The sequence below is a fragment of the Rana temporaria genome, chromosome 5, assembly GCF_905171775.1.
Source record: "Rana temporaria chromosome 5, aRanTem1.1, whole genome shotgun sequence".
Classification (NCBI taxonomy): domain Eukaryota; kingdom Metazoa; phylum Chordata; class Amphibia; order Anura; family Ranidae; genus Rana; species Rana temporaria.
In genome coordinates this window covers 139,950,662-139,974,600 of record NC_053493.1, presented here as the reverse complement: position 1 = coordinate 139,974,600, position 23,939 = coordinate 139,950,662, and the positions used below count along the sequence as shown (strand labels likewise).

Genomic DNA, 23,939 nt, shown 5'->3' with positions numbered 1-23,939 from the left:
TCAGTCCGACCGTGTGTATGAGGCTTAAGGCTGGCTTCACACATTTACGTTGCAGTAACGCACTATGCACACATTGTTGTGGTGCCTTTTTCTTTTTGAATGGAATCCCAACACGCTAAAGCAATGCTCTCTAAAGTGGCAGTTTACCCTTCTTTAGACTTTAGCAGGGCCGAATTGTGGGCAGTGGGGGTAGAAAATGTCCCACTTCCTGCATCAGTGGGGGAAAAAAACAATTGCCTCATGTGGTGCTCAGTTGCGTAGTACCTGTGATCAGTAGGAGGAAGAAAAGTGCCCCATTGCTGGTGTCAGTAGGAGGAATAGTGTCCCGTCACTGCTATCAGTGGGAGGAATAGTGCCCCATCGCTGGCTTCAGTGGGATTAATAGTGCCCCATCGCTGGCTTCAGTGGGAGGAATAGTGTCCAGTCACTGCTATCAGTGGGAGGAATAGTGTCCCGTCACTGCTATCAGTGGGAGGAATAGTGTCCCGTCACTGCTATCAGTGGGAGGAATAGTGTCCCGTCACTGCTATCAGTGGGAGGAATAGTGTCCCGTCACTGCTATCAGTGGGAGGAATAGTGTCCCGTCACTGCTATCAGTGGGAGGAATAGTGTCCCGTCACTGCTATCAGTGGGAGGAATAGTGTCCCGTCACTGCTATCAGTGGGAGGAATAGTGCCCCATCGCTGGCTTCAGTGGGATTAATAGTGCCCCATCGCTGGCTTCAGTGGGAGGAATAGTGTCCCGTCACTGCTATCAGTGGGAGGAATAGTGTCCCGTCACTGCTATCAGTGGGAGGAATAGTGTCCCGTCACTGCTATCAGTGGGAGGAATAGTGTCCCGTCACTGCTATCAGTGGGAGGAATAGTGTCCCGTCACTGCTATCAGTGGGAGGAATAGTGTCCCGTCACTGCTATCAGTGGGAGGAATAGTGTCCCGTCACTGCTATCAGTGGGAGGAATAGTGTCCCGTCACTGCTATCAGTGGGAGGAATAGTGTCCCGTCACTGCTATCAGTGGGAGGAATAGTGTCCCGTCACTGCTATCAGTGGGAGGAATAGTGTCCCGTCACTGCTATCAGTGGGAGGAATAGTGCCCCATTGCTGGCTTCAGTGGGAGGAATAGTGTCCCGTCACTGCTATCAGTGGGAGGAATAGTGTCCCGTCACTGCTATCAGTGGGAGGATTAGTGTCCCGTCACTGCTATCAGTGGGAGGATTAGTGTCCCGTCACTGCTATCAGTGGGAGGAATAGTGTCCCGTCACTGCTATCAGTGGGAGGAATAGTGTCCCGTCACTGCTATCAGTGGGAGGATTAGTGTCCCGTCACTGCTATCAGTGGGAGGATTAGTGTCCCGTCACTGCTATCAGTGGGAGGATTAGTGTCCCGTCACTGCTGTCAGTGGGAGGAATAGTGTCCCGTCATTGATGTTGGTGGCAGTAATAGTGCCCCACTGCTGGTGTCGGTATTGAGAATAGTGCCTCAAATCAGTGGGAAGAATAGTGCCCCAAGGGCCAGATCAAGGCTAGCAAAGGGCCACAATTTGGAGGCTACAGTGCTGAAGCAATGCACTACAATATGGTATGTTTCCAGGAAAAAAATGGTGAAAAAGGGCCTTTCATATGTTGGCTTATTTCCTCACATATTAGGACTTTGAGAGACAGTTTAACATTAATTACATTGTATCTGAAGTCAAAACATTATTATTTTTGTTCGTATGTTACTTTTCTTGTGGTTGATCTAGTTGGCAGTCAGATGCATAATTGCTTGTGGTCTATATTTATCGCGTTTGTAGCTTATTTCTCAGACTTTTCGAGTGACAAGAAGGGCTATCTAAGGCTAGGTGCACATCTATACATACATGGCTGATGCATTTTCCAGCATGTTTTGCATTTTTTTCCATGTGCGTTTTTGATGCATTTTTTGGGAAGTGTTGCTATTTGTAAGAGGAGTTGTCTGTCTGTCATGTCAAAAAACTGCATCAAAAAACACAGCTACATGCATTTTTATTGCAATTCCATTAAAGTCTATGGAGCCAAAAAAATACACCATGCTCCAAAAAAAAAAAAATGTCCTTGCTCCTTAAAAAAAAATGCATAGTTGTGAACGGGACCCATAGGAACTAAGGTTAAATTTAACACAACATGTCATGTAGTTGACAGGTTCATTTCCCATGATGCTCATGCTCTCTGCAGTGTAGTTGAGCATTATGGGAAATGTAGTTCCAAAACATCTGGGGGTACCAAGGTTCGCCATCACTGACCTTGACCTATCGAGGGTGATCTTCAAAAGGCGTATGGGTTTTGAACACCGAATCATGCGCATAGGAATTTTTTCTAAATCATAATATTATTTAAAGCGGAGTTCCACCCAAAAAATAACTTTGCAGAAATCAACAGCTTTTATGCATCAGCAAAAACATTTGGATTTTTTTTTTTTTACTCACCCCTTCAGCACTGTTGCTATGGGGTCCTTTATATTCTGCCACTTCCTCTTTGTGGCGCCTGATGCAAATTTCCCTCAGTGCTGGTGCTCCTGGGAGATGTGTGTCATAATTTTCCAGGAGTCAGTGGGCAGCGCTGAGGACTTTGTTGCCCTCACAATGGGGCGGGCATTTTCAGCGACAACGCCAGTTGTGATGGCAATGTCTGAAGTGGAGCTGGGAGATTTTGGCCCCCAAAAAAATCTGTGATTTAAAAAAAAAAAACTTGATTCACGATTCGAATCAAGTGTTTTTTTTTTTTTTTTTTTTTTTTTTTTTTATGGACACAGCGCCATTCCTAAGGAGCTGCGGGCAGGAGTTTTTAGGCGAGGCTGTGGCTTCGGCCTAGTCTGCCGCGATCCTGGGAAAAGGCTGCGGACTAGGCCAAAGCCGCGGCCTCGCCTAAAATATCCTGCCCACAGCTCGCTGCGGTCCTGGGAAAAGGCCGCGGCTTTGGCCTAGTCCGCGGCGTCTGGCCTCGCGGCCTTTTCCCAGGATCGCAGCGAGCTGCAGGCAGGATTTTTTAGGCGAGGCCGCTGCTTCGGCCAAGTCCGCGGAGCGCGGGTCCTATGGGGGGAAAAAAATCGATTTGGTCAAAAATCTGAATCGATTTGACCTCCCCAATCGATTCAAGATTCAAATCGATTTTATTTTTCCCCAGCTCTAGTCTGAATTGTACGGCGCTGTGAGCCGTACATACTACACATGCACAAGAACGGGCAGTGCATGCCGCAAGATGGAAAATACCAGCAAAGCAGAATATAAGTTATTTTACTTTGTGAAATCAGCAATCGAGCGCTGATCTATCTGTAAAACGTGAGTGCTATAAATAAGTTTATTAAAAAAAACAATATTCATGCAAAAGAAAATTAAACAGTTGGAACTCCGCTTTAAGTTAATCAACTTCTGAAAATTTGTCATGCCAGCTTTTAAATGTTCTGACCTCTTGCTGTCTAGCTCCCATGTCACCTCTTCCCATACTCTCCTTCAAGACTTCTCCAGAGCCTCCCCCATCCTCTGGAACTCCTTACACCAATCTGCCTGACTATCTCCTACTCTATATACCTTTTGGACGATTCCTGAAAACCCTTCTCCTTGGAGAAGCCTATCCTGCCTTTTACCTAAGGATTGAACTTTTATTTTCTTTATCATCTCATCCCGCACAGTCCTTTTGTATCACCTGACCCTTCCTCCTAACAAGCAGGGCCCTCTGATTCCTCTTTTATTGATTGTATTGTAAATGTAATGTCTGCACAAACTGTTGGTGCAATATATAAATCCTGTATAATAATGAATGGTTCTCAATTTTGGTATGTTTCCTTTTCAGCTGCTTTATTTGGTCTTTTGCACTGGTAAGATTTTTTTTTTCTTCTTCTTTATTGGTGTACAGTTTATCTTTTTTCTTGCTTAACTGTTTTTTCAGTTCTTGGTAGGTTTTGTCAGTTTGGATTACGCTCTATCTTTTTACATCTCTTGGGATTGCTATAACAAAGTCTCAGATTCTTCCCACTTGCCATGACCACTATGAGGGAGCTATGACTCTCCGGATATTTTTACATTTATGTTACAATGTGGAGATTGTGGTGGTGGCACCAGAGATAGACATTTTGATAAGGAGGCCCTCATCCTAGTGGGGTAAATGGTTGAGTGACCTGACTAATGACTACCCATAACCAATTTGTTCTGGATCAAAATGCTACACGTGCCCAAGTTTCAATGCATGGGGATCCCAAAACACTGTTTTCTTGCCTCCTTACACATGATTGGTGTATGTGTTCCTATCGTAAGAGAAACATGGTGGCTGCCAGTGCTGACCCCCGCATATTTCTCTTGTGACAAGTTTTCTTTTTAACCACTTGCCACCCAAGGACGTCATATGACGTCCTGGACTTTCAGTGGGGATATCTGAATGATGCCTGCAGCTACAGGCATCATGCAGATGTCACTATTTTCAGACATTTGCGATTTTGTGCACCATAAGAACGATCATATCGGCAGTTCCGCCGCTTGATCATTCTTATAGGGGACGTTCGACCATCCCCCCCCCCCCGCTGCCATCGGGGACCCAGAGAAACGATCGGTCAGCGCTGGATGGGAAAAATAGAGATGACTGGTGACCAGATGGTCACCAGTCATCTCTATGATCCTCGGCCCGGACATGACGCCACGCCCGGAAGTAAGCTAAGCCACAATTGTGGCGGTCGGCAGACCAGTGAATTTTATTTTTTTCACAATCTCCAGCCTGAAGGAGAGATGTGGGGTCTTATTGACCCTACATCTCTACATAAAGAGGACCTGTCACAATATATTCCTATTACAAGGGATGTTTACAGTCCTTGTAATAGGAATAAAAGTGATCAAAAATATTTTGCACTGATGTCAGTTTATTTTTCTATGTTTGAGTGTATTGCCTAACGTTTATGACCAGGTTGTCTGGTGTTTTTTTTTTTTTTTTTGTATGTTTTTCTGTTTGTTGGTTTGTCTTAAACCTAATAATAAAAAAAAATATATATATATATATATATATATATATATATATATATATATATATATATATATATATATATATATATATATATATATATATATATATATATATATATATATATATATATATATATATATATATATATATATATATATATATATATAATGATCAAAAAAATTAAAATGTAAAAAAAGTGCAAACATAAGACAAAATTAAGTAAAAAAAAATATAAATATATATATATATATTTAAATGCCCCTGTCCCCGGTAGCTCGCACCCAGAAGTGAACACTCACGCAAGTCCCACCCACATATGTAAACGCCTTTCATACCACACATGTGCGTTGGAGCGCGAGCAACAATTCTAGCACCTCCTCTGTAACTTTAAACTGGTAACCTGTAAAAAATATTTAAGAGTCGCCTTTAAAGCGTAACATGTTAGGTATCTATTTACTCGGCGTAACATAATCTTTCACATTTTACAAAAAAAATTAGTTAACTTTACTCTTTTTCGTTATTTTTTTTTAATTTATGAAAACGTTTTTTTTTTTTTCCAAATACAAAGGCATTTGAAAAATTATTGCGCATATACCATGCAAGATAAAACGTTTCAATGACCGCCATTTTATTCCCTAGGGTGTCTGCTAAAAAACAAAAAAACATTTATTATATATATATATATATATATATATATATATATATATATATATATATATATATATATATGTGTGTGTGTGTGTGTGTGTGTGTGTGTGTGTGTGTGTGTGTGTGTGTGTGTGTGTGTATATATATATATATATATATATATATATATATATATATATATATATATATATATATAATATGTATATGTGTGTTTGGGCGTAATTTTCTAGCAAAATAAATGATAATTTTTGCATGTAGGAGAGGAGTGCCAGAATAGGCCCGGTATGGAAGTGGTTAATTTCTCCAAGAGCTCAGTAATTTACACCTAAGAGTTATAAATAATCCTGTTTATTTCAAATGTACTGTCCATTGTTTACACCCATATACAGAAAATAGAATTGCATGGAGCATGATCTTTTGTACCACCTGCGTTAGCTAGTCTTTTCTCTTCTCTATATTCAATGCCAGCCATGTAGACTGCATTCAGTAGATGTGTTTAGCCCTCCAATTAAGCAGTCTGATTATCTTGATTACTTGCATACATCAGTTTCAATGGCAATTATTGTCTTGGCTTCCCATGTAGAAAACAAATTATAGGCACTGCATTCAGGAAAACAGAGCAAAAAGAAACAACATTGTTTCCATCTGCAAGCAGTAATGTTACTATTTTTGTTTTCTAGGCCACACTAGGTGACTTCTGGAATGTGGTGCGATTGGCAGTCTTATGCCTTCTTTTAAACTATATTCCATACAGAATTTTTAAAAGGGCTTAATTTATAGAAGCGCTGCGTGTGTGCGCTCGCGCGTGTGTGTGTTTAGGGTACAACTTGTTAGTAAAGAGCAGCCCTGCACCCCCTCCCAATCCGCCATTGTTACAGCAGGCGGGGTATCCTTGACCTGCACACACTGTCACAATTTTAAAACGGCGTGGCTGTGCAGGGCTTCACCCTTAAAGCCGTGTTATTCATTCATGGAGTGAATGAATGACGCATGTAAAGGCAGGCGTCCCAATTCTCTTTGGACAATGTAGTGTCATTTCAGACAGCTTGCAAACATAAAGGGATACAAAACACAATACACTATAGCGCTATCTCTGTGCCAATGCCTTGGTCATAAAATAGAATTAAGCAACTGATTCTAAAAAAGGCTTAATCCCGGAGGTATAGGAATAAATGTCAATAATGAAAAGACAACATAGATGCTTGCAAGGCTGCCTTTAGAAGTGGGTTGAGAATCAACAATCTGAAATCCCCCTTCCCTCGAACATAAAGGGATGCCAGTGCTGCAGCTTTTTTTTTTTCTTTAATTATTAAACCACTGGGACTGATCATGTTATTATATTAAACAGAGGTTTTCTACTCGAGGGGGAAAACAAATTAAAAGTAGATGTGCACCGAATGGAAATTTTGGTACCCAGAATGCAGAATGCACTTGGCGGTAAATGGAAAATGACCAGCGAAATGTGGTAGAGGAAAGAAAAAGGATTACTTAGACCCTTTTTGCACACTGAGGTGCTTTTTGGGTGCTTTTAACCCTTTTTTCGCCCGCTGCGGGGGGTTAAAAGCGCCCCGCTAGCGGCTGAAAAGTGCAGCAAAAAAGACAGTAAAAATAGTGGCATTTTAGTGCCGACGCCCGGACGCTTTCAGTGTGAAAGTAGCCTATAAGCCACACACACACACACACACACACACACACACACACACACACACACACACACACACACACACACACATATATATAATGTGTGTGTATATATTATAATTTTTTTTTTTTTTTTTTTTTTTTTATAGCTTTATCACTAATGTCACTCGGTTGTGACATGACGCTGCTCTTATATCAAGACATAGCTTGTATATCAAGGCAAACGTTATTAAAACATTTTTCTTGTCTTGCAAAACGTTCTCAAACCAAGTTACTCTCAAACCAAGGTTTTACTGTATATTTAAACCATAACAATTAACTTGTTTGCTCCCTTTTTGATCTGTTCAATATACCATTGAAAGTTTTTTCTTATATCTGTTAGGCCGCGTACACACCATCTGTCCAAACCAATGAAAACGGACTGAAGTTTAGTTTCATCGGTCCAAACCGACCGTGTGTACGGCCCATCTGTCTTTTGTCCTTCGGACAAAAATTAGAGAACTTGCTTTAAAATCGAACCGATGGATCGCTGACCGATAGGTCCAAACCGATAGTTAGTACACAAAAGCATCGGTTCAAAACCCGCGCATGCTCAGAATCAAGTCGACGCATGCTTGGAAGCATTGAACTTCCTTTTTTTCATCACGTCGTGTGTTTTACGTCACCGCGTTCTGACCCGATCGGTTTTTGGAACGATGGTGTGTACGCACATCAGACCATCAGTCTACTTCAGCGGTGAACCGATGAAAACGGTCCGTCGGACCATTCTCATCGGATGGATCGACCGTGTGTTTCCAAAATGCCCATTGATCCTGCTATAAATCATGTGAGCTGATAACTTCCTGTATTTTCTACCTTATCAGTTGGCATTGTCTCTAGTAAACTCTTGCTGAACTACAAAACACTCCCAAGTTATAGAGGAGAGGGGGATGTGCTCTGTAGGTTAAAACCAATTACTTACCTAGCATGACAACGCTGCTTCCCTATAGATGGGGTAAGCTGCAATATTTTTTTTTTCCTTGGGTTTAGATGCGCTTTGTCACACAGGTCAAACAGCAGTTAACCACATTTGTTTGTTACTTTTGTCACAAATATAAAGTGCTTATGGTAAATTTGTTTACATGTGTCCTTTTTATCTGTAGGAGTTACATATCTACACTCTTTGAGAATGACCGTCATTTTTCTCACCTGTCAACGCTGGAACGAGAAATGGGTTTCCGCACTGAAATGGTTTGTTTTTATTCAAAATGTATTAATGTGACCATTGTCTTTTATATTTGAGTGATTGCTTTAGCATATGTCTTTTCAATACTGATAAACGCAAAAACTGTACATATCAGATTTAAAAAGGCAAAAATTATATATATTTATAATATTTTTTTTTTTTTTCAAACTTCTCTCTCTTCAGTCTTTTATATATTTATGGGGCCAGTGGCTAAGGCAGCAGGAGAAGGCAGGGGAGGGGGTAACCTTTCATGTTTGTGCTAAAGGCTTAATTCAACAAAGGATTTGTAAAGGGCTTAGGAGATGTTGAGAGGAGTTTGAAGACTCTCTAGTATTCAATAAATACGGAACCAGCCCTGATTTCTCTTGTTTGTTAATATGTATAGTTGAAAAGTAGCTGGGAGTGCAAAACAGACTTTTGTCCTTCATGATCAGAGTTTTTTCATTTACGTAGACTTTAGCTTGCAGTTAAGTATCTGTTCTCCATTTTTGTATATTTCCTTTTGTAAATCGGAAACAGTTATGACTCTTAAAGGAGCATTATAGTGTAGTTCAGTGAGTGCATATTTTAAGATACTATTTCAGAAATTTTTGGTATGACTGTTCACGTTTGTACATGCTTGCTCTTTCCTGTAATTATTTTTTTTTTTTTTTTTTAAATAGGATCCTTTCAGGAGTAGCACCCAGGAAACAATACATATTAAACACATTTATGTAAAAACATTCCTAATTTATTTGTATAAATCTATAAACTAGTGCAGCGCTATTCTCAAAAAAAATTCTTCAGCACGTGTGCATTATTATTATTATTATTATTATTATAATAATAATAAATACAATAAAAGAACATAATTCAATCACAAAATAATAAACCAGCTTAAAAAGTAAGAATTGGAACATTAAAGTGGATATAAACCCTCCATACACCCAGTGAAGTGAACAGCCTCAGATTATACACAGAGATTAACCAAATCTCCCTACATAGGTTGTATATGTATATCTGCTGTTTTCACATTTATATACAGTTTAGAAAGTTGAGATTGTGTTAGATTTTTTTTAATTAGTTTTCCAGCGCCATTTTTTGCTGAGTTGCAATGGTAGGAAACGGTTGACTCTTCCACTCCATGACACTCATGTAAGAAGGAAGACCATAGTGTTCACAGCATTTTTAATAGGGCACCAATCACTGTTAATAACACTAATGCCTTGTACACATGGTCGGACTTTTGACCGTGCAAAAGTCCGCCGTGAGTCCGTCGGAAGTCCAACAGAAAGAGAACAGATTCTCTATCTAAGGCTCGATTCACACCATAGAATCTATCTGCAGATAAATCCCATCAAATGGGTTTCTGCGGATAGATTCTATGGTGTGTACACTCCGTCGGATATTTATCCGCGGATAAATCTCCCCTGGGATGGATTTTCAGCAGATGAATATTTGCTGACATGCTCAACAAATCCATCTGCTGAAGTCCATCCCAAAGGATGGATCCGCTCGTCTGTACAGACTCACCGGATCCATCCGTCCAAAGGGATTCCCCGCACGCGTCGTAATGATTTGACGCATGCGTGGAATTCCTTATATGACAGCGTCGCGCCCGTCGCCGCGTCATAATAGCGGCGACGACACGTCATCGCCAGAGGATTTCAGCGCGGATTTCAATGCGATGGTGTGTACACGCCATCGCATAGAAATCTTCTGAAATCCTCGAGAGGATTTATCCGCGGATACGGTCCGCTGGACCGTATCTGCGGATAAATCCTCTTGTGTGTATGGGGCCTTAGGCTCGATTCACACCTATGCAGGTTGCTTTTGAGCGTTTTTGCGGTGCTTGCTGCGTTTTTTGACACGTGTTTTACCGCAATTTTTTCTATTTCTTTTTTTATTATTTATAATTTTTTTATTTATTTTTTAGCCGGCAATTTTTTTTTTTTTTACATTTCCTTTAACAACCAGTTATAAACAGGTTAAAAATTTGCGTTTTGGATGCGGGTCCATTGAATTCTATTAAATGCGAAACGTTGTTTTTTGCAGGGGGGGAAAAGTCCCCGACCCTTTCCAAAAACGCAGAGGCACAAAAATGCATTGATGTGAACATGTTCCATAGGAAAAGGGTCACTAAAGGAATTTTTTTTTTTAGCTAAATAGCTTGCTTTACCTTACTGCAGTACTGGTTTCATGTCCTCATTGTTCGTTTTTGCTTTGAAGTAGCTGTAATTCTGCTGTGATCTCCACACTTCCTGGTCGCCTGTTTCCTTGTAACCACAGTACTGGGAGCTTTTCACGGTGGTCTAAGCTGTCATTACTGTGTGTCTAAAACTCCTCAGAACCAATCGGATTCATTTTAAAAACAAAACACTGCCCTGGATTTGTTTGTTTTTGTTTTGTGTGTCTTCCCGACTCACCTCTCGCCCGGAACTTCATGTATGTACCTTTGAAAGCGAAAGTGAAACTAGAGGCACATTATATGATAGATTAAATTCAATTTTTAATCATTTTTAAAAGCAATCAGTTAACTTTTATGTCTCTATACCCAATAAAAAGTAATTTCAGCAAAAAAAAAAATTCCTTTAGTGACCCTTTAAAAATGTCCCTGCATTTCTGCAAAATGCACCAAAAAACGCATTAGTGTGAATCGAGCCTAAGGTCCGTCGGACTTTCGTCAAAAAAAGTCAGATGGAGGCTACATGTGGCCGGACTTTCCGAGGAGAAAAAAAAGCCTGTCTGACTTTTTTTCTCGGAAAGTCCGGCATTATAATACCTAAACGCCTATACAATGAGTAGACTGCAAGAAGGAATATGAGAGATACAGTGATGAAGAAATACCAGACAACTCAGAACTTGCAGTCGCAAATTCCCTGATTTACTGGAATTACTGATGCCGCATACACACGACCATTTTTCGGCATTAAAAAAACTTCGATTTTAAAAAATTTCATTTTAAATGATCGTGTGTGGACTTCACATCATTTTTCAGGTTCTGGCTGCAACAGGCTGCATTTTTTAACATCGTTTTAAAGAATGTCGTTTTTCGAGTTGTAAAAAATTATCGTGTGTGGGCTAAAACGATGTTAAAAACCCACGCATGCTCAGAAGCAAGTTATGAGACGGGAGCGCTCGTTCTGGTAAAACTACCGTTCATAATGGAGTAAGCACATTCATCACGCTGTAACAGACAGAAAAGCGCAAATCGACCTTTACTAACAAGGAATCAGCTTAAGCGGCCCCAAGGCGAATGGAACTTCCCCTTTATAGTGCCGTCGTACGTGTTGTACGTCACCGTGATTTGCTAGAGCATTTTTTAAAAACTATGGTGTGTGGGCAACGTCGTTTTAATGATGAAGTTGGAAAAACTACGTTTTTTTTTTTTCATGCTGAAAAATGATCGTGTGTACGCGGCATCAGACACTTGCATCAGCATAATGACTTTATTGGGGTTTCCGCCCCTTGTACGTATGTTCCAATCAGGACTTCTTCAGAAGGGGTCTGATGAAGTTCCAGCCTTCAGAACACATCATGGTCTTCATATGCTGGGTGGACTTTCTATTTAATTTTATGCAGGACAAGATGCTAAGAAATGATTCTACTCATTGAAGGTGATTTCCCTAGAACTTTATTGAGGTGGGGCACATTTGTGTTTTCCCAGCCATAAGCCAAGGTGAGCAGAATAAATCTGTTGATTTTTAATCGTGAGTTATCTGGTCCTCTTATGCCTTGTACACACGATCGAAATTTCCGATGAAAAAAGTCAGAATACATTTTTCATCAGATATTCCAACCGCGTGTGTGCCCCATCTGAGTTTTTCCTTCAGAAATTCCGACAGACTTGGAAAGAGAACATGTTCTGCCGGAAAAAAATTCTATCGGAAATTCCGTTCGTCTGTATGAAAACATGCATGCTCAGAATCAAGTCGACGCATGCTCGGAAGCAATGAACACTAGTTGTGTACGTCACCGCGTTCTTGATGGTCGGAATTTGGTGTGACCATGTGTATGCAAGACAGCTTGAAAGGACTGTCTGAGTTTATCCCGACGGAAATTCCGATCATGTGTACGGGGCATAAGAGGCGCCCCTTTTTCTTTGTTTTCATAGTACTTTTAAAATCATGACCGTTTCAGTTATCATTTCTATCCATTGATGATCCGCGAAACTTATGCCGGCTAGATCAAGATCTCTTGGAAAAAGAATGCTTCTGCTTTTTGTAGTATGTTCTAGTTTGTTGGCCTGATTAGAATACGGAATACAGCATACTGTATATTTAAAGGAAATGTGGCTACCAAGAGAGAAGGTGGACATGCAGGGTTCCTCTAATTGGACAATGTAACATTTTTTCCGCTGCGTCTCTCAGTGTTCATAGCAAATTGTGCCCACTGAGGCACAGAAAACATTGAGCTGGAGACACAACGGGGAATGTGCTGCAAACCTGTACACACAGAGGTATTAAAAAGATAAAAATAAATGAATAGGCTTGGTGTTCTGAAATATTTATTTTTGTCGCATACCTAGATGAACGTTCTGCGATTCCCATGCTTGCTTTAGGGAGGAATATACATGTAAGCTAGTATAAAGCTGAGTGCATTTGCTGTGGTGATAATATATACAATGATCAATGGATCCGGCATATACCTATTATTATACCATTACTGCACTCTGCCATGTACTATATTTTTTACTTTGTTTTGTAATTTTACATGCTTGCTCTTTTATGTTATTATTTTAAATGTAGATATTAGTCATTTTGGCAGGCTGCAGGCTGGTTAGATTACTGATACTATAGGGGTGGTTTATTAAAGCATGTTCACTTCGTAAGGCAATTTTCTCATAGCTAAATGAATGCGATAAAGATCACTTTGCAAAGAACACCCAAAAGTAAGGAAATTAAAAAAAAAAAAGATATCTATATTTTTGCTTACACAAGATTAGATGATGGAAGTCAGCAGAATTTCACCTCATTTTCTAAGTTAAAGTGGTTGTAAACCCTTTCAATCCACTTTTTGCTACAGCAAAGGATATAATAAGGCTTACCTGTAGCTACCCCGGATTCCTTCTAAACCTAAACGGTTTAGGAGATATCCCCTGTATTTGCATGTACCAACGCCATGGGCACATGCGCACTGAAGCAATGGCATGTACGTGCCGTTGCTTCAGTGAGTGTGCTGTTACCGGCGGCTCCCGAATCTGAGCAAAGCGCATATATATTGTTTGCTTATCTCTCCCCAAAGCTCTAAGTGTCGTTTCTCTCTGGTGCTTTAGTTCCTCTGTTAACAGCATTAATCATTTCAACATTTTCCCAATCCAAGATACATTTGTGTCAGGGAGGGAGATAAGCGTGGAGCTTGTTTATTCAGACTACAGCTCTGCATGTTCCTTTGTTCCTCTGCCTATGGGGGGGGGGGGGGTGTCACTTTCCTCCAATAAGCTATCTTACACTGTAACTGCAGCCTCTCTGCCCCCTTCTCTGTGATACAGACAGATGCAGAAAGATTTTACCACTATTCAGCCCTTTTGAATGCATGTAGAGAATACTGCAGATAAACAAGTTAAAACCTGAAGGGAGATTTGTTTAGTCTTTGTGTATTGTCTGAGGCTGTTCACTTCACTGGGTATATGTGAGGGTTTACATCCGCTTTAAAGTGGAGTTCCACCAAAAAAATAAATCATTTAGAGTTGGCAGCTACAAATACTGCAGCTGCTGACTTTTAATATATTGACACTTGCCTGTCCTGGGCGCCCACGATGTCGGCACCCAAAGCCGATCTGTCCCTTGGCTCTCGGGTGCTGCCGCTGCCATGTTCGGAAAGGGAATCGAAGCCTTGCAGCTGTAATGGTACATTTTTTTTTTATCTAAATAGCTTTTTTTACCTTTTAGTGCAGTCCTCTTTCGCTTACCTCATCCTTTCATTTTGCTTTTAAATGCCCTTATTTCTTATGAGAAATCCTCACTTCCTGTTCACACAGTAATGCAAGGCTTTCTCCCTGGTATGGAGTGTCGTGCTCGTCCCCTCCCTTGGACTACAGGAGAGTCAGGATGCCCACTAACACACGGCTCCTTTCTCTATCTGCAACGTAGAGAGTGTCCTGACTCTCCTGTAGTCCAAGGGAAGGGGCAAGCACGACACTCCACACCAGGGAGAAAGCCTCGCATTACTGTGTGGAGTTGCAGACAGAAGAACAGGAAGTGAGGATTTCTCAGAAGAAATAAGGACATTTAAAAGCAAAATGGAAGGATGAGGTAAGTGAAGGAGGACTGCACTAAGGTAAAGGAAGCTATTTAGGGAAAAAAAATTGTACCTTTTACAACCCCTTTAAAGCATGATATTAACATGGGCATAGCTGTGTTAAAATTACTGTAAGGTAAAGAAAAATGTTATGTGGGTAAAAAAATGTAAGATCTTTTTACAGAATTTCATAATCGTTTTTCTTTACATAGAGATATTGTTCGTTATTGACAGATTCGATCTAAAGTGGCATTCTCCGCTCTCCTCAGAAGTGCTCTGTATAGACTTCAATTTGGGAACAAAAGCGCTTTCTGTTAAACCGCGCATTTCCATCTTTTCACTTGTATGCAAATTTTTCATTTAACCATGGAAATCGATCAGACATTTGCTTTGTGCCTAACAAGACAGATAAGTTAATTGCTGATTGTTATTATCTAAATGTACTTTGGAAACTTAATGCGTTTTATATTAATTATGGCTTTTACTTTGTGACATTGTTTGTAAGGTCCATACATAATTTTTAATTGTTTCCACAGGGCCTGTATTATTCTTACTTCAAATCCGTCATTAAAGCTCCGTCATATTTTTCGGGATTGCATCATATCATGAATGATAATGTTACAGAATATCCCAGTGTTATAAATACTTTGCAAAGATTTAATCTGTATCCAGAGGTAAGAAATGTGTGTGTGTGTGTGTGTGTGTGTGTGTGTGTGTGTGTGTGTGTGTGTGTGTGTGTGTTTATTTAACCACTTAAGACCCGGACCTTTAGGCAGCTAAAGGACCTGGCCAGTTTTTGCGATTCGGCACTGCGTCGCTTTAACTGACAATTGCGCGGTCGTGCGACGTTGCTCCCAAACAAAATTGGGCGTCCTTTTTTCCCCACAAATAGAGCTTTCTTTTGGTGGTATTTGATCACCTCTGCGTTTTATTTTATTTATTTTTTATATTTTGCGCTATAAACAAAAATAGAGCGACAATTTTGAAAAAAATGCTATATTTTTTACTTTTTGCTATAATTAATATCCCCCCCAAAATATATATATAAAATATATTGATTGTGTTTCCCTATAAAAGGAAACGCACAATCAATGACGGCGCCACAGTAAAGAACGGGGAAGCTGTGTTTTACACACAGCTCTCCCCATTTGTCAGCTCCGGGGACCGATTGCGGGACTCCAGTGGCGATCGGGTCCCGCGGTCACAGGCCCGCGACCCACTGGTGGGCACTTAAAGAGGACGTACCTGTACGTGCTTGTGCCCAGCCGTGCCATTCTGCCGACGTATATGTGCAGGAGGCGGTCCTTAAGTGGTTAAAAAAAAAAAAGAACCTTTTTAATACCACTTTAACCTTCACCTGCCATATAGGGAAATGACAGCAGGCCAGATTCCCTCTCCGCAGCATGGCGATTGCAGGAATCCTGTGTCCCTAGGACAGAGGGCGATCTCGGTAAAGAGCCGATGACACTTTATTGTGAAAAAAAAAAAATAGCCGATGACGCTGCTCTCTACCCATGTGATCGGCTGTGTCCTATCACATGTAAATGTGGAAATGCCATTTATATGCTTTCTTTGCCTCACACTGACGGAGTATGAGGGGAGGAGAGCCGATCAGCGGCATCTCCTTGCAGGGGAGACTTTACAGGTAATCAGAGCACTGATCATCAGTGCTTTGATGACAGTGCAGCCCCAACAGTGCCCAGCAAGTGATGCCAATCTACCAATCAGTGCGGCAAATTAATGCCTCCTCATCAGTGCCACCTAATCAGTGCCCTTTAGTGCCGCTTCATTTGTGTCCATCACTGCAGCCTCATTAGCACACATCAGTGAAGGTAAAAATGACTTATTTACAACTTCTATTTTTTTTTGCCCTTTTTTTTACCAATAAATAAAAAGTCCAATGGTGATTAAATACTACCAAAATAAAACTCTAAGCTTTAATTTGGGTACAGGGTTGTATGACCGTGTAATTGTCATTCCAAGTGTGACAGCGCTGAAAGCTGAAAATTGGCCTGGGCAGGAAGGGAGTGAACATGCCCTGTATTGAAGTGGTTAAGGGGGCCATAAATTATTTTTGTTTTATTTTTTTAATTCTTTTTTGATCAGCCAATGGGCAGTCTGTAAGTGTTTGTTACTGCTGATGTCTTTCATTGCCTGTGTACTTGTAAACTGGGGCTTATTATAAGAAACCACTGACTTCCTGGATTAAATCACCGAAAGGGGAACAGCCTGCTTTTTTTTTTTTTTTTTTATTTTTTTTTTTTTTTTTTTTTTTTTAGATAAATATAGCCACAGATATATAGTTTTAAGGATATGAAGGTTTTTTTAATTAGTAAAATCTTTTTTAAATAGTCATGTGAATATATATATAAAGGATTCAAATAAAAACGGCTGCTGCGACGTAGGAATCCCTTGCTGCTGCATCCCTTCTTACAGTTTGATACTTCTATGTAGTGTTTCCATCTCTCATGCCGCGTACACACGATCGGAAATTCCGCCAAGAAAAGTCAGATGTGAGCTTTTGGTCAGAAATTCCGACCGTGTGTATGCTCCATTGGACTTTTGCTGTTGGAATTTCTGGCAACAAAAGATCGAGAGCAGGTTCTCTATTTTTCCGTCGAAAAAAGTTCCTATCGGAAAATCCACTCGTCTGTATGCAATTGCGACACGCAAAAAAACACACGCATGCTCAGAATCAAGCAGAAGAGCCGAACTGCCTATTGAACTTCATTGATCTCGCCTCGTTGTACGTCACCGCGTTCTTGACGTTCGGAATTTCCGCCAAGATTTGTGTGACCGTGTGTATGCAACACAAGTTTGAACCAACATTCCATCAGAAAAAATCCACGGTTTTCTTGTCGGAGATTCCGATCGTGTGTGTGCGGGATTAGTGCTATGCTCTGTGCCTGAGAGGTGAATAGCAAGGCTGGAGAAGTTTCACATGGGGGCTGAGGGTCATGCTTGGCCATATGCAAATTCTTACTTTCAAATTGTCTGAACAGGATTTTAGAGATCCAGCAGTGAATTTATATGACTCTCTTTATATTCTTTATGCAGGTCCACTATGGGAATGTAGGATAGACATATAGGCCTAGATTCACGTATGGCCGATCTACGTTGCGCGGGCGTACCGTACCGTATTTATGCTACGCTGCCGCAACTTAGAGAGGTAAGTGCTGTATTCACAAAGCACTTGCGTTCTAAGTTATGGCGGCGTAGCGTAAATGGGCCGGCGTAGGCTGGTAGGGGGCGTGTTGTATTTAAATGAGGCTTGACCCCATGTAGATGCATGGCCGAACGAACGGCGCATGCGTGCGCATGCTCAGTATCACGTCGTATTTACGCCCAAAGGTATGTCGGCTCAATGCCTGTGACGTGATTATGCCCTATTCACGTACGACTTACGCAAACGACGTAAAAAGATACGCTTGTTTTGACGTCCATACTTTGCATGGGCTGCGCCACCAAGAGACCAGCTTTATCTTTACGCCGGCGTATGTCTTACGTAAACGGCATAACTAATTGTGACGGGCGTACGTAGGTTCGTGAATTGGCGTATCTTGCTCATTTACATATTCAACGCGGAAATCAAAGAAAGCGCCACCTAGCGGCCAGCGTAATTATTGCAACCCAAGATACGACGGCATAGGAGACTTACGCCGCTCGTATCTTGGCCAAATCTATGCGTAACTGATTCTATGATTCGGGCGCATTGATACGTCGGCGGCCATTCGGACTTACGACAGCGTATCTGGAGATACGCCGTCGTAAGTCTTTGTGAATCTGGGCCATAGTGCAAAGTATAAATAAGGTTTTATTTCTCAACCTTCTTTCTTCTGTGTTGCATAGCTACAGAAAGGAATAATTCTTAGATTTTAGTATTTTTGCACAGTTGGAGATTTTCCCACCTTTTCAGTTTATTCTTATTAAACAGAAACATTTGCATTTACAATCTTGTTGCCAATAGCATCAAATCCTTTTCTCAATGCAGGTGATCTTGGCCAGCTGGTTCCGTATTTATACCACAACAATGAAATTTGTTGGCATTGAAACAAAACTCTGCTGGACAGTTAATCGAGGAGATGATCTCAGTCCCGTTGAAAGCTGTGAAGGTAACTGAAGATGACATTTTGGCTAGAAATGTTCTTTTCACTCCTGAGAGTCATTTTTATTGTTTTCCTTCTTCAGGTCTTGGTGATCCTGCCCACTTTTATGTCACCTTTATATTCCTTTTAAATGGACTAATGATGTCGTTGTTTTATATTTATGGGACATATTTAAGGTAAGCAATTCACCACAGAATTATTAGTGTAAAAACTGTAGTATACCACCGAGTAAAACTTATATAAAGTGAAACTCCTATAGCAGGACAAAAAGAAAAACATTGTTTTAAAAAAGGGATTTTTGTTAACAGCTTACCTGTAAAATCCTTTTCTTGTAGTACATCACGGGACACAGAGCAGCATAGCCATTACATATGGGTTATATAGTGTACCTTCAGGTGATGGACACTGGCACTCTCCGACAGGAAGTTCCCTCCCTATATAACCCCCACCCATAGTGGGAGTACCTCAGTTTTGTAGCAAGCAATATGCATCCCAAAATTCCCCATAAGAGGGGTGGGAGCTCTGTGTCCCGTGATGTACTACAAGAAAAGGATTTTACAGGTAAGCTGTTAACAAAAATCCCTTTTTCTTTATCGTACATCACGGGACACAGAGCAGCATAGCCATTACATATGGGATGTCCCCAAGCAATGCTCCATGAGGGGAGGGAGACAACCAGAAAAAAACAAACAAGAGGTGCCACCGGACAAGAGGAGATTAAACTGCGGCCCGCAGTACCGCCTGCCCAAAGGCTGAATCAGCGTTCCTCCTAACGTCCATTTGATAAAATTTTGCAAATGTGTGGACAGATGACCAGGTTGCTGCCCTGCAGACCTGAGCCATAGGGACCTGGTGATACGCTGCCCAAGAGGCACTTATAGCTCTAGTGGAATGAGCCTTAACCGATAAGGGTGGACTCTTCCCCTTCAGGCCATAGGCCTGAATAATCGTCTGCCTAATCCACTTAGCAATAGTGGCCTTAGACGCTGCCTGGCCCTTCTTGGGCCCTTCCGGCAGAATGAATAAGACGTCCGTCTTACGAATCTGGGCTGTAGCTTCCAAGTAAATCTTTACAGCTCTAACTACATCCAAGGAATGTAGTAACCTCTCTTCCTTAGAAGAAGGCTTTGGAAAAAATGATGGAAGAATCACATCTTGATTAAGGTGAAAATTTGATACCACCTTAGGCAGGAAGGACGGAAGCGGCCGCAAAACGACCCTGTCCTTATGCAATAATAAATAAGGTGCCTTACATGACAAGGCTGCCAACTCCGACACCCTTCTGGCGGATGCCATGGCCACCAGAAACACTAGTTTCCTAGTCAAAAGGACCAAAGGAATCACGGACAAGGGCTCAAAGGGCTGCCTTTGCAAGGCCGATAGAACCAAATTTAGATCCCAAGGATACAGGGGAGCTTTAATCGGGGGATTCACCCGAATAACACCTTGTAAAAAGGATTTCATTAAGGAATGGGCAGCCAACGATCTCTGGAAGAAGACCGACAAGGCAGACACCTGCCCCTTGATTGTGCCGACCACCAAACCTTTTTCCACTCCCAACTGTAAAAACTCCAGGATTCTCCCAATAGTATATTTGCGGGGATCCCATTTCCTGGTTTCACACCAGGTAATATAGGCCTTCCACACCCTATAGTATATTAACCTGGAAACTGGTTTTCTTGCGTTTATAAGGGTAGAAACGACCTGCCCTGAAAGGCCTCTGTTTCTGAGAATCAGGGACTCAGCCGCCAGGCCGTTAAATTTAGGGCCTGTAAGGCAGGGTGGCAGAATGGCCCTTGTGAGAGGAGGTCCGGACGTAGAGGGAGGACCCAAGGCTCCTCTACGGTCATCCTTTTTATCAAGGAGTACCAAGGTCTTCGGGGCCACGCTGGGGCCACTAGAATCGCTGGCTTGCGTTCCCTTTGAATTCTGTGAAGAAGACGGGGTAGCATCCGTATTGGAGGGAAGGCATAGATTAGCGCAAACTGATGCCAAGGACACACCAAGGCATCTGTCCCGCAGGCCAATGGATCCCTCGTTCGAGAGACAAAGTTTGCTACTTTGGCATTGAATCTGGACGCCATAATGTCCACCTCCGGAGTACCCCACTTCCGGCAAATGACCTGGAACACTTCGGGATGGAGGGACCACTCCCCTGGGGACATCTGTTGACGGCTGAGGAAGTCCGCTTGCCAATTGTCCACCCCGGGGATAAAGATAGCTGAGATGCAGGGGACATGGGCTTCTGCCCATGAAAAGATCCGATCTACCTCCCTTTGGGCTGCCTGACTCCTGGTGCCACCCTGGTGGTTTATATAAGCTACGGCAGTGGCATTGTCGGATTGTACCCTTACTGGGGAGCCCTGCAGAACCTCCGTCCAGCCCAAAAGAGCCAACCGAGCTGCTCGGATCTCTAAGACATTTATGGGTAGGGCTGATTCTGCCCTTGACCATTTCCCCTGTAGGGTTAAATCGTCTAGGACTGCACCCCAACCTGATAGGCTGGCGTCCGTGGTTACTATCCTCCATGAGGGGGGATTGAACGATCTTCCTTTCAGAAGATTTTTTGTGACTAGCCACCAACACAGGCTCTGCCTTACCGCATAGGGAAGGGAAATGGGAAGATCCAAGGCCTGGAGTCTTTTGTCCCAGGCCGCGAGAATTGCTCTCTGTAGCCTCCGAGAATGGATCTGGGCATAGGGCACTGCCTCGAAGGTGGCCACTAGCTTTCCCAACAGGCGCATGCAGAGGCGTATAGATGGCCTTGTGCTGCTTAGGACTATGTGGATTAACTCCCTTATCGAGTCCACTCTGGACTGGGGCAGGAAGATCCGTTGTTGTCTTGTATCTAAAATCAGACCTAGATACTCCAACCTTCTTGTGGGCTGTAAAGCCGATTTGTCCCGGTTTAGAACCCAACCCAGGGACTCTAGGCAGTTTACTGCTAGCAACACTGCCCGATTTAGACCGGCCGCTGAGTGGTCGACTACCAGAAGATCGTCTAGGTAGGCCATGATCAGAATGCCCTGTTCCCTTAGGATGGCTAATACGGGGGCCAGGATCTTCGTAAAAACCCGAGGGGCCGTGGCTAGTCCGAACGGAAGAGCCACGAACTGATAATGCCGATAGTTTAGGGCAAAACGCAGATACCTGTAATGGCCTGGGAAAATCGGAACGTGCAGGTATGCGTCCTTTATATCGATGGAGGCCAAGAACTCCTTTCCTTGGAGGGCGGCCACCACCGAACGAATGGACTCCATTCGAAAAGACCGGACTCTTAAAAAGCGGTTTAATAACTTTAGGTCCAGAATAGGCCTGACGTCGCCGTTTGGCTTCGGGACAACGAAGAGGTTTGAGTAAAACCCTTGTCCTTGCTCCCCTGCTGGTACTTCCATAATCACTCCTTGAGATAGGAGTCGCTCTAGGGCGGACAGAAGCGATGCCTGTCTCTGAGGGTCGCCTGGAAGTCTTGACATTTGAAAGTGAGGAGGGGGGAACTCCCGAAACTCCAGCTTGTACCCCTGAGTTACTGAGGACAGAACCCATTGGTCGGTAACTTGGGCCCCCCACAACTCCGAGAACAACCGGAGTCTTCCCCCCACTCGAGAGAGTGGGGGCGCCCCTTCACAAGGCTGCCTTAGGGGCAGCCTTAACCGGCTTACGGTTCCACGGTCTCTTGTTCCCTGCAGCTTGCCCCTGGGGCCTGTTTGCAGCTGCGCGTCCAGGAGGCCGTCGATACTGCCTAGAGAATGAGGGCCCTGGAACTGGAGAGGTTGGGCGCTTAAAAGAGGGACCTCGGAACCTTTTCTTAACCGGCAAAAGGGTGCTCTTACCACTAGAGATCTTTTGAATATATTTGTCAAGATCTTCTCCAAACAATCTCTCTCCTTGAAAGGAGAATCCTGTAAGGAGTTTTTTGCAGGGGGTTTCTGCAGACCAGTTCTTTAACCAAAGTAATCTTCTCATGTGGACCAAATACAGGGATAGGCGGGACGCCTGTTGGATTGAATCCTTGATAGCGTCTACCGCGAAACATAAGGCTCTAGGTAGATCGGCTAAGTCCTGAGCCTGTTGAGCCGGGAGGTCCTTTAGGGCCTGCTTGGCCTGGTCTTTTAAAGCCTGGCAGACGCCAATGGCAGCTACAGCTGGCTGGACCACTGCCCCCGCTGTGGAAAAGGATGCCTTTAGTAAGGTCTCAAGCCTTTTATCCACAGGATCTTTGAACATGTGAATATTGTCCACTGGACATGTTAAAGCTTTATTGACACATGATATGGCTGCGTCAACAGTGGGGACAGCCCATTTTTTTTGAAAACTCCTCCTCTAAAGGGTACATAACTGCGAACCTTTTAGGAGGCAAAAAAAAAATCCTGTCTGGCTTAACCCAGTCCTGAAATATCAGGTCCTTTAACAAAAGGATGGACCGGGAACACCAGGTTGGCTTGGGGCGCTTTTAGGGAGCCCAATGAGGACACAGCGGAGGCCAGAGGCTGAGGCAAAGGCATTTTAAAAGCTGACCGCACCATATCCGTTAAGGACTGAACCCACAATTTTTCTGCGTGAGAAGCTGAAAAAGGTTCTTCTATAGTAGAATCTTCAGAACCCAAATGGTCCAGATGATCCTCAGCCTGGTCTCCTGTATCTTCCAATTCCTCAGTGGAAAGGACATCTTCCTCAGGAGATTCAAACCTGGGAGACGGGGACCTAGCCCGCTTCTTCCCGGATAAAGAGGCCGTAATAAGAGCGGCCATCCTCTTTTCAAATCCACCCAAGGTGGAGGCTAACATCTCTTCCGTGACATAGGAAGGAGTTGGTTGAATAGGGCCCGCCATAGCACCTAGCAACCCCGATGGCTCACCCAGGGCAGCAACCTCCGGATCCTCCGGGGAGGTAGGGGCAGGTGGATTCTGGGAAATATCCTCCGAGCCCGATGGGGAACCCTTCGGCTTTTTAACACCTTTAGCATTTTTAGCGTTCCCTGCACCCTTAGGAGCCATAATAACAAATCTGAGATACTCCGCTAATATACAACTAACTGTAATAGCTGGAGAAAAACACACATTTAAATAAATGAGGAAAAAAATTTAGGCTAGGGTAATGTTAGACAGAAACTAAACTTCCCAAAACCTAACAAGAGA

At 42.7% G+C, this 23,939-nt stretch overlaps 1 protein-coding gene across 1 annotated transcript in view; it reads left to right on the top strand.

Annotated features, from left to right (window-relative positions):
• The window catches only part of DPY19L1 (dpy-19 like C-mannosyltransferase 1), an 89,007-nt gene that overhangs the window by 6,659 nt on the left and 58,409 nt on the right, over nt 1-23,939 (top strand). Inside the window, exons 3-7 of the mRNA XM_040353181.1 lie at nt 3,805-3,829; nt 8,394-8,481; nt 15,232-15,369; nt 18,687-18,807; nt 18,884-18,977. Of these exons, the coding sequence (XP_040209115.1) occupies nt 3,805-3,829; nt 8,394-8,481; nt 15,232-15,369; nt 18,687-18,807; nt 18,884-18,977 (466 nt within the window). The remainder of the gene's footprint in view (nt 1-3,804; nt 3,830-8,393; nt 8,482-15,231; nt 15,370-18,686; nt 18,808-18,883; nt 18,978-23,939) is intronic.